Source organism: Gymnoscopelus braueri, assembly GCF_963280865.1.
Source record: "Gymnoscopelus braueri genome assembly, chromosome: 6".
Taxonomy (NCBI): Eukaryota; Metazoa; Chordata; class Actinopteri; order Myctophiformes; family Myctophidae; genus Gymnoscopelus; species Gymnoscopelus braueri.
In genome coordinates, this window is record NC_137607.1 from 51,011,886 (window position 1) to 51,023,676 (window position 11,791).

Genomic DNA, 11,791 nt, shown 5'->3' on the forward strand with positions numbered 1-11,791 from the left:
TTGTTTCCCCACAACAAACAAAGTAAAATGGATAGTGCCTTTTTTTTTCGTTTTAACAAATAATTGGACACTAAGGCAAAATACAAAGAAAGGCTTAATGTTGTTTTAGAACAGTCTCTAGACAGTCACAAAGGGCTTTTAGGGATTTGGGGTTGCTTGCATCTCAGCGTGAATCAACATTTAAACAAACAATATCATCATGAAAGGGGGTTGGCAAATGTTGAAACTGTTGTCAGCATGATGGTTTTGAGGTTTGGAATTGGATGCTGTTCAGACTAGTATTTGCATAAATGCACATGTGTATTATAGACTGATAATATGCTTTAGAAAGTATTGAGCTTTTAAGCATGACTCCATCAAAAAGGGAAGAGAGAGAGAAAGTGTGAGAGAAAGTGTGAGACAGACAGACAGACAGACAGACAGGGAGGGAGGGAGGGAGGGAGGGTCATCTAATTCAGTGTCACTCAGCAGGTTTTTTCATGCTGAAGTGTGGCATTGGCCTTGCTTGCACATGCTAGAAAATGCATTGTGTGTGTGTGAATAAATCTCTAAATCAAATCTGCCCTTTCCAAACAGCTCTGTAATTCCATGAAGGAATTCACAAGGGATCCTGCTGCAGCTGTCTGCTCAGCTGTGCTGTCAGTCAGCCCTGGAGAGCTGAAGCTGACCCAGCATCCATTATTCTGGGGGGAACATTAGCCAAAAATAGCAGATCTACAAGCTCACAACACGTGCACACAAAACATGGCTCGCGAGCCAGATTTACTAAGTCTAGAGCAGGGAGTCCCAAACTGGGGTACGCAAGCTGCCTCTAGGGGGTGCGTGACATTAATAGTGTAATGGTGGTGCAAGTGTTACAATTAAAAATATTAACACAGAGCATGTATACATTTTGTCTGAAATTTGATCTTTCACCAAACAAATACCTCAGTAGGTCAGTTCACTTTTTCTTTTCAAACCATGTGAGGTCATCTTCCATAAACATAATATGGTTACATTTTACTGCACCAAATTAGAGAAATCTCACTTCACAATGTAGAGGGTTTAAGTGTTTAGGGATGCGAGCAAAGTCTGGGCGAGCTACACTGCATGTAAGACTTACATGAGGACGGAGAGACACAAGTGATGCAAGTGAGGTGTCTGTCTGTGTCTCTTTCATACCCATATACGGAGATCTTTGATGTCATCAATATGATGACATCATAGTGCTGATGTCATTGACTAGCCTCTAAGTACTATGATAGTGGGGTGCCTGGTTACTCTACAGGTACAATGATTAACCTACTCTGACAACAATTACGGGTATTGTATAAATGGATGGGGCATGCATTCAGAACTTGCATAAGTAACATCACAACACAGTATAGAATTCTTCAACTAGTGCACATCACACCTGTGATACTAAACAAAATGGATCGCTCAATATCTCCTCTGTGTTCTAAATGTCATACAGATCTTGGGACTTAACTACTATAACTTTGGGGGAATGCAAGTGGATATCCAGGTTTTGTTTTGGGGTGTGGCATGTGATTTAAGAGATACTTTTAGGGTAAAAATAAACAGGGATCCGGGAGCTTTCATCTTGGGTCTTCCCTCAAAAGATGAACTGAGATTAATCTCCCATGTTTACATTATAAGCTATTTGATAAACTCCTACTTATTAGCCCGAAAATGCATCTTAACTTATTGGATTAAAGAAATACCTCCTACTGCTACACTTTGGTATAAGGACATAATAATAATAATAATATTCTCCCTCACAAGAGATAAGGAAACAAAAAAAAACATAAAATGCAAGGAAACAAGCTCTGGGCCCCACTAGCTCTTGGATTAATACCTCCCCACTGAAATCTCTTGGACCCTTCAGAAAACCGCTATATAAATTGGAGATATTATTATTATTATAAAAATGCATGTTCTGGTTGTAGGCTAGCCTGTATAAGGGCTTTTGCATTATTGTCAGCTTCAAACATGATATACCTTTTCTTGAAAGAAAATACCTTCTCATACGAAAGTGAAACTTAAACTCTATTTCTGAGCTTAAGTGTGACGTCACTGTCAAATGACGACCGTTACAAATACAAACGTAAAGAAAATAGTTAGTGGAGGATACGGGCATCGATCCCGCTACCTCTCGCATGCTAAGCGAGCGCTCTACCATTTGAGCTAATCCCCCGTCGAAAGTGCATTGACAGCGTGGCGCTATATAAAGAACACAACACCAGGACGACAATCAGGTCACTTTATATTTATATTTTTTTATTTTGAAGTATGTGTTACTTTTTACGTGATTACGGTTCTACAGTCTTAACAAACCAGCTAAAAAGCTAGATTTGTTTTAAGGAAACTGTAGGCTGATATCGTGCAGTGTTGCTGAGCTGCTTGCGCGCTCAGAATGATGCGCCAGCAGTGACCTGTTAAAAACGACGTGTTTCTGATCAAACATCGATGTGTGTGCGATCGATCACTTGCTCAATCAAATAGAAGCGACGTCATCACCTGACTCACACTGACTGCTGGGATATACCCCAACCCTGCTGTGATTCCCCTGCATTGCGAGGGATCTGTAATGGGACAAGAAAAACCCAAGTGACTAGTGAGAGAGGAGGAGAAGAGATGAGGAGGTCTGCAGCCGCAGCAGCATCACAGCGTCATTAACCTGTCTGGAAGGAAGGGAACGACGCACCGCGGCACAACAACTACTACATTCAGACAACAATCCTGTTGTTGTTGTTGTGATCAGAATGGTAAGTTGACTTCTGCGGTCGAATGGTGTGGCTCACTCACATCTTCTACGCATTATGCAGTTTTTTATACTGCGTTGAAAACTGTATGGAATGGAATGCACCAACCTTGAAAATATGAGGCCATGATAAGATTATGCAGCAGGGTTGTTAGACTGTGATGTGTGCACACAGTGTATTATTAGGGTTGTTGTTGTTTTTGTTGTTGTTGTTGTTGTTGTTGTAGTAATTGTGCGTTAATATCCATGTTTTGTGGAAAAAATTGTCAACTACTGGTTTATAGAAAATAGGGCAGGCTAGCCTATGTATGCAAACAATGAGATCTCTACTAATCAGGAACAATAATGTCAATATAGCCCATTTGGCTCCAGATTGTGTTGCCTCTGCTCTGTGACGTTATACAGCCCACAAACAAGCACTAAGCCAACAGTGTTGTGTCCTAGGTAGGAGGGTACTTCATAACATGAATGTCTGTGTGTGTGTGTGTGTGTGTGTGTGTGTGTGTGTGTGTGTGAGAGGTTCATGCAGCATTGCCAAATATGCTGCTAAATTATAGGTCAAAACTCTCACACACACACTCATGCTTGGCGCACTTGCATTGTATAACAAAAAAGATCCCCATCCATAACACACACACTGTCCAGATATAAATGGGTACCTGACCAGGATTAGTGGCCTAAAAATTTACATTTACTTGGGTCTGTTGTTGACTCTGTTCTATCATTGTTTTTCTTGAAGTCAGCCATTACCATTGGCTATCTGGTTGGTAACAACCGTAACATACCCAGATAGGATGTGAAACTAGGCCTACTGCAGGACTTTGAGACATAGGGACAACCCTGCAGTTATGATTGATCAGGCCGAATTCATGATTTAGGCCTACGTACTTAATTATTTTAGGGCCAAATTGTGGGGTTCTGTCCAAAATTGTTTTTCCTCATACAACACTGTAATTTTAACACTATAAGTAACTTAATATATATTTTATATCCAAATGTATAGGCCTACCCTCTTCATCTCTGTGGTGGGGGCCTTTTTAAACACAGCATGACAGTGGCAGTGCGGATCAATTTTGTAATCAGTGATAGTTTGTTGTGGTGCCCCCTACTGGTTGGGGTCGGTCTCACGTGATATTCCCCAAGTCATGATTTTATGGGGTTTGGTAATCAGAACAACATGCTACTGATCATGATCAGGTGCCTGCTTTGTGCTTTCTCTTTTAATTCAACGCCATACATAAAAATGGAACCTCCTAACCTACTTAATTAATTCAATACCCACTTTGGGTAACCATATTATTCACATAATTCTCTGATGTTTCCCTTTCTACAGCACTCACATCAGCCTCTTCCACTGTCCTTCGGGGCAACATCCTTGACCTTCATGCTCATCACCTTGACCTTTACCCTCTCAGTGACCTCCCTACCAGCTAACATAGAAAAGGGAAGGAGAAGAGTGGTGCATGTGCTCGGTAAAATCTCTTCTTTCCTCTTTCTTATAGATGGCAAACGGCAAGGATTTGTATCATTTACTTAACCACGTAAACCCTATACTTCTTTGACCTAGTAATAGACCCCCAGGTATCTACTGTATACTAGGCCCCCTAACCTTTTCCCCTCTAGGCCAAATCTCTGCGCTGAAAGTAGCCGATCTACAAGCTCACAATGAGCCGTGTTGTGACACGTTGTGACACCTACAGTAAGCTTGTAGATATGCTATTTTTGCAAGAATGTTCATCCCAGAATAGGGATGTTAGGGTTCATGTGGTTAACTGCATTACTGTCATTTTTTGCATTGTATTTATATGTTAATACCATAGCACTTATAGCACCATACACTAAATTTAGACCCTACGTTCAGGTAGGTAGGAACTCTCTCTACTGGTTGACAAGTGGTACTGCCTGAAGCTCAAATGCTCAAATCATGTAAGGATTTATTTAAACAGCCTTCGTGGTTAGTTAGTGCTTCTCAAGGTGGGGCACAGGGACCCTCAGGGTTCATTGAGGGGGTTCCACATGGACCCTTACAGGTCTGTTACTCTGAGAGGGTCCATATGGTTCCATTTGAAATTAAAAAGTTTTGAAAACCACTGGGTTAGTGAGCCAACCACAGACTGAAAACATATCGCTCCCTGCAGTATCACTCACACACATCTGCACACACAAAGCAATTTGGTCTCTTCAGAGGGCAGGGTTACAATTTCAGATGCATGGGGAAACTGATCTAACATCGATCCAGCCAAAATGTTGGACTTCATTTGGGTTCTCTCCTATTGATTTAGCTACCGCTAGACAGTGCTAATGTGACAAAACTAGATCAGACATCAACACAGTCTTTATAGCTAATCCAATTTCAGGTATAACTTTGTGCTAGTATCACTTAAGATGATGTTACATAAAGATTCCATTGGCATTCTGTCTTTGTTCACAAACAATTCAGTTAGAAACATGTCCAATTAATGCCATTGAATGCCATGAACTCTCAAAACTGTCTCGTACCACCACAAGTAATGTATTAATCATGATATCCACAAGTATTATGCTGTACTATTAACCTACACAGTAAAATCCAAAGTGTTAATTTAAGAGAGAGTACAAATGGGTCCATTCGGTTACATTTATACACTCTGAGTTAAATTAACACTGAGGATTTTACTGTGTAACCACCTCCCTGTCCCTGTTTAAAGAGGATGATACGGGGGAGGTGATCGTGCAGACAGCTCCCGGTAAGGTTCTCACTCACCGTGGAGGCTCCATCACTTTGCCCTGCCGGTACCGTCATGAACCAGAGAACACAGATCCTGACCGCATCCGCATCAAGTGGACAAAGGTGACAGACTCTTTGCAGTTCGAGGATGTCTTTGTGGCACTCGGAAGGTAAAGATTCTATTTGAATTTGGTTTATTTTTCCTAAACAATACAAAGTGAAAAGTTTCAAATGGTAGAATTTGGACGTCTAAGGTCAATAAGGTGATGATGTGCTGTGCAGGCAGCAACGTGTATATGGAACGTACAAAGGCCGTCTGTCTCTGGAGGAGGCGGGGCCGGGCGATGCCTCTGTGATCATCCACAACGTCACCCTAGAAGACTATGGACGCTATGAGTGTGAAATCACTAATGATATGGAGGATGACACAGGATTTGTCAATCTTGACCTGGAAGGTGAGGATTCTCATGTCAAAAAGCAATTTGAAGGGGCTTGTTCGATCAACACACAATTGAATAATAACTACAGAAAGAACTGTAATATAAACAGATTCTGGAGGTACAAAATTATTACAAAAGATTTTAACTTGCAAAAACTGGACAGATAGCTAGTATTTTTTACATTACGCCCGATGACATCGGAACGTCAACATTTGCAGAGAAATACACAGAAGACATAGGATATTTTGCCACACTATATTATTGATCTCTTCACACCAGAACAATACAATGGGATTTAGGTTTCAAATCAGCCGTTTCCCTTAAGAAATTGGTGGGTCATGAGTTTATAGCTACCACAATAAACATGATTTGGCTATCAGCCTTGAACTTGCTCAGTATTTGAAAAAGGTAGTATCTGAGGAATGGTTGTGTCTTTAACCATTAAAACCCTAATATATAATTGACTGGATTCCCCCACAGGTCTATACTAGGTCCCCCTCCTTTTCCATATTCGGGCCCGAACCTCTAGTTGCCAAAAATATCCGAAGCTCACAATGTGATGTGAACTTATAGATCTGCTATTTTTGCCCCAGAATAGGGATGCTAGGTTTCATGTGGTTAAGGAGGAGTGGATAATATAGTCATTGTATAATGTATAGCAATAGGTAGGTACATTCTATCACTGAAAGTTTCAGTGGTAATAACAGTCCCCCAGTTAGACAGCAATCATTGCCAATAAAAAATGGAATTTGATAAAAGTAATCCAGGGAACATTTTCTATTTTATTGTTATGACCTACGGTTGAGTTATTGGCCAAAATGCCAAACGGCCTGGTATAGCAATACTATGAGGCCGATTTGAAACATTTGGGGTGGAGTGTCTTCCTTGACTGGGGTCTGCTTATTATTCAAAATAGACCGACAAACGTTAGGTTAGGGTTAGTTAATGGGGCCAGTTGGACCAACGGGACGGAATAATGGGCCGTCTGAATAATGACATGGCACCCCTTGACCTACTACCGACCAGTGGTGTGTGAGATTAACTCTGCACACACACACACACACACACACACACACACACACACACACACACACACACACACACACACACACACACACACACACACACACACACACACACACACACACACACACACACACACACACACACACACACACACACAGCGAATACAATGAGGACTGTTATGAACATGATGCTGTCAAATAACAGAGTGTAGTTTTCCTTCTCCAACGTGCTAGTTGAGTATCAGCCTTTCTTTTTGCTCCTGTAGGAGTGGTGTTCCCTTACTACCCCCGTGTGGGGCGCTATAAGCTCAACTACCACGAGGCTGAAGAGGCCTGTAAACAGCAGGATGCCATCTTGGCCTCTCACTCCCAATTGCATAAGGTGAGTTTATGCTTTCCTATTGTTAACATTTGGAGATAATGAGTGTTATGTTGAAGTGAGATTAGTATCAATACAAGATTAAGAAACCTATTTTCTGAAAACCATCAGTAAAAAAAAAAACTAAGTAGCTACTGATCAGCTTGCAAAGGAACATTCTCTAATATTTACTAATTTGCCAGCATCCTTAGCCTAGCAGTTTTGACTCCAGTTGTCTTATTAATTTTATATGGCCTCATTTGATTTAGGTCAGTTCTCCTATCTACAAGTGTTGTATACACAGTGGACCAAGCTGCTGTTAACTGGCTGCTGCATTAATGGACCACTTAAGACTAGATGAACTGAGTTCTTTTGCCCCTTTCCATGTCCATATTAACCCCCATATTATCTCCCTCCCCACAGGCCTGGCTAGAAGGCCTGGACTGGTGTAATGCTGGCTGGCTGGAAGACGGCTCAGTCCAGTACCCCATCTCACACCCCAGAGACCAGTGTGGGCGCAAGGACACCCCAGCTGGTGTACGTAACTATGGCTACAGGCACAAGGAGGACGAACGCTATGATGCCTTCTGTTTCACATCCAACGTCAATGGTGAGAGACATAAAGGACAGTGTGTGAGCTGGTGATTGTCTGTTTTCTCATTGAAGTGTGTGTGTGTACTCTACTCCCTTTCATGCAAAAAGATCTGAAACGGGCTGTGTCCATGCACAGAAAGTGTTTTTTGTTTGTTGCAGCGGAGCACTTTGGATATCATGTCCAGAGCACCACACATGCACTGAATGAGAGGCCTCTGCTCAATGATTGTAGTTGAGTCTCTCCAACCCTCTGCATAATTAGGCAAGTGACATTGATGAGCGGCACTCATCTCCCAAAAGGTGAACAATTTTCTGCTTGAGGCGCCCAGAGCGCGCCGCCAAAAAAACACTGGTAGCCGATAGCGCTGAAACGCGATGACAGGCGCAAGGAAGAGGAGCGCTCAAGCATAGAAATGCATGGCTGAAATGCGCTGGCAGCCGGAAAAAGACCAGCTTTCTGTCGACACAGCCCCTAACACTTTCGAGTGCTTCTATCATACACTTGAGTTAACTTTCTCCCGAGTACATATCCTGCCCCGCATTCAGCATTTCCAGCTCAAACTTTATGAGGGGGAAGGAGACGAGACAACAGTTGGGCAAAAATGTTGCGTTATAGATCATGGATGTATCTATGGGAACATGATATCTGAAATGCCTTGATCTCTGTCTGTGATACAACAGACCTTGGGCCATTGAATTTACATCAGGCGGTGTTGATTTTGCCCTGCTAGGAGAGCCACGATGTCTTCTGGGCGCAGACCATAGCCTTTTATCTTACAGGCCTTTGATTTACATTGTATTCACACAACAGCTACTAGCGTTTTAGTCAGACATTCTACCTCCAGGTTTCTGAGCTAAAAGTGGAGAAAATAAGGCTGTCTGAGTTTAGTTTTTGGGGCAATGAAAGTTACAGTAGCTGCAGTTCTGGGAGCTGTGCAGTGTAAGGTAGTATACATCCACAAAGTCTCTGGACAGAATGATCCATTTGTTACCAGGGAATTTTAAACATTCAATTTGGAAAAAAACAACATGATTTATGACTTCAAGCTTCTTGCGTGCTTTCCTAAAAAAAAAATTGTATTCCAAAACAACGATGGAAAAACTATATTATTCCTTTGTACCACAAAACAATATTTTGTAAAGCAAATTAAACTGGATAAGAGAAATAGCACCAGTGTGTTTTCTTTCCTAAGAAAAAGGTATTGTGCTACAAGAAACCCTAAGTATACAAGCATTCATGTTTCCCTTGTGTGTTAATTATTGTGGACAGTCTGTTGTGAGCTGGGTGCTTCAAGAGTGGTCGTGATAGACACTGTAGTTCGGTCCAGCTGGAAGATATTTACTGAATGGCCCCAGGGGAAATATGAGACAATGTTCTGCTTCTCTAACAGCCACCAGTCACATAAACAAGCGGAAATCAATAGTGGAGCGAAGTGCAAGGCTGAGGCTGCGGGCACATTTTCATGATAGCTATTTTTGGTAAAGACCAGGTGATTTTTGTTCTTGGATAGTTTACTTAGTCTTTGCCCATCTCTGGAGAAAGTATGCTGAAGTACTAACAGTCCAGTTAAAAAAAACAAAAAACATTCTATGCAATCACTATCTGAATTTTGGTAATATTGCTAGGCAAAGAGTCTCCCTGAAAGTAAAAATGCATTTTAAGAATAATTTTGGGGCAAAGTGCTGTTCACTGACAGAGTATTGGCTTTTGATTTTGAACAGCTGCCCAGGTGGTTGTTGAGTTGATTCTATATTCTGAACCCACTTGGGCAGAGAGGCCAGACTCGGCAGCCCTCAGTCATGGGACTGCACTCTATCAGTTGCTCTCTCTCACTTGCCCTCTCTTTCCTCATGCTCATACCCGGTCTTCTTGTACAACATACTGTACTTTCCTCTGTCACATCTAAATAGATTTTTGTTTAATCTCTCCTCTCCTCTCCCCAAACCCCTCCTCTCAGGCAAAGTGTACTTCCTGAAACGTTTTAAGAAGGTGAACTATGCAGAGGCTGTGAAGGCATGCGTTCGTGATGGTTCAGTGGTGGCCAAAGTGGGTCACCTGTATGCTGCCTGGAAGATACAACTTTTTGACCGCTGTGAAGCTGGCTGGTTGGAAGATGGCAGCATTCGCTATCCAATAGTCAACCCTCGCGCCCGCTGTGGAGGGCCCCAACCCGGGGTCCGACACCTGGGATTCCCTGATAAGAAGTTCAGACTCTATGGAGTTTACTGCTTCCGCAAGACCAAGCAGGAGGCAGCAGGTGGTTTCCCAGCGACAAGGCGCCCCACAGAGATCTCCACAATGAGGAAGAGCAGCAACAGCATCCCCATGAATGCCACCAGTGAGATTTGAGGGACTGGGAGCAGGAGGTGGAGAGAATTTTAGATTTTACTGCAGCAACTGTCGCCTAGCAGCCAGTCTCCATTCATCGCTTTTAAACTAAAATACTCACTGACAAGATGTGCTCATTTGCAGATTTGCCAGAGAGGAGAAGCGAGGCCATGTGAAATTAATGGTGACATCTTTATCGGGGTGATTTGCCTTTTGTCTCCATTCAGTCAATCATCTTAAGGAGTCAGTGAGTTCACAAAACCGGCGGTGGAAAATGGAAGATTAAACAGCAGCTGGATAGGCACACATTATAAAGACTGTGTTATTTGAAGGTGTTTACAGTACATGTAGATGTCTGTGCAGCTACATGAGAGTATGTATGTGTAATTTGTGTACTGTATATCTGAATCTGTGATTGTATGGTAAAGCTCTAAGATGTTCTACATGTTTTGACCACGCCGAGTTAAAGGGATAGTTCACCCCAAAAAGACTTTTTTTCAATGGATTAGTCACCCCATGGAGACTTGAATTCATGGATATTTTTTAGTTTTTGTCGCATTCCTAAACCAATAATTTGATGACCAGTAGGCGGTAGGCAGCGGTTCCGGTAGGAGACACAAAGGAGACTCTTTGTATCTCCTACCGGAACCGCTGCCGGTCATCAAATTGTTGGCTTAGGAATGAGACAAAAACAAAAAAATATCCATGAATTCAAGTCTCCATGGGGTAACTAATCCATAGGGAAAAAGTCATTTTGGGGTGAACTATCCCTTTAAGTTGCCTATAACTAGAAGCCATGTTTGGTTAACAGCCCTCATGGCACAACGCAATGACCCCTTTTTCATTCACTAAGACTTGGCAAACACAATATCATAGCTTTACAGGCTAAGTAACAAAAACAATACGCTGCACTTGCTCAGATATTTGCACATATTTATAGATAGTTATATTTTATGATAATGTAGTATACTAATAAAACGTATAATTTAAGGATAAGCAAGCATGTTCTAGTTTGCGAATTGTTGCTGGGGCTAAAATAGCAAAAATACTTAGCCGCAATTGCCGCTTATTTACCTCATGTGCTGAATTGCCTGTGCTGCCTTGGCCATCAGTTGCACTACGCTGTATATCTTGTATTGTCAAATAGCACACGTACAATTAAATTAATGCATTGCTATGACCTATATTACTGAATGTGTTGAGGGCTATAGAAAATGAATGAATGTTTATTGTAGAATAAAGTCTCGAGATTATTTGTTGATTTAACCGATTTTAACAGTGTGTGTGGGATACTGTCCTTTTCCTGTAATCAGTGTTTTGCTGTATATTATCTCCCAAGTGTATTAGCACATGAGTAGAACTGTTGAGCAGGGCACAGCCACGAGAGGGAGAATCTCTGGTTCTGCATCAACAGTGGCAGAAGTGACCATGGTCATCATCATAGCAACCGGCAGCCTGTAATCAGCCAAGTCAAGGCAAAACCGTCATCATGAAATGATCATTCTATTCTGTAAGTGAATACCTGGGGCAGTGATTATTTTTTATTTATTTGCATTGGATCAGATACAGTTTGATTTCAAAGATGTTTTCATACA

The 11,791-nt window shown here is 41.9% G+C and overlaps 1 protein-coding gene across 1 annotated transcript; it reads left to right on the forward strand.

The window, feature by feature from the left end:
- The first annotated feature begins 2,416 nt into the window (after window positions 1–2,416).
- Window positions 2,417–10,616, forward strand: hapln4 (hyaluronan and proteoglycan link protein 4). The gene is made up of 7 exons (XM_080431106.1): window positions 2,417–2,747; window positions 4,077–4,215; window positions 5,431–5,620; window positions 5,733–5,905; window positions 7,182–7,297; window positions 7,697–7,883; window positions 9,826–10,616. Exons 1-7 carry the CDS (start codon window positions 2,745–2,747, stop codon window positions 10,215–10,217), a joined length of 1,200 nt encoding a protein of 399 aa, XP_080287232.1. The 5' UTR covers window positions 2,417–2,744; the 3' UTR covers window positions 10,218–10,616.
- Window positions 10,617–11,791: the final 1,175 nt, after the last annotated feature.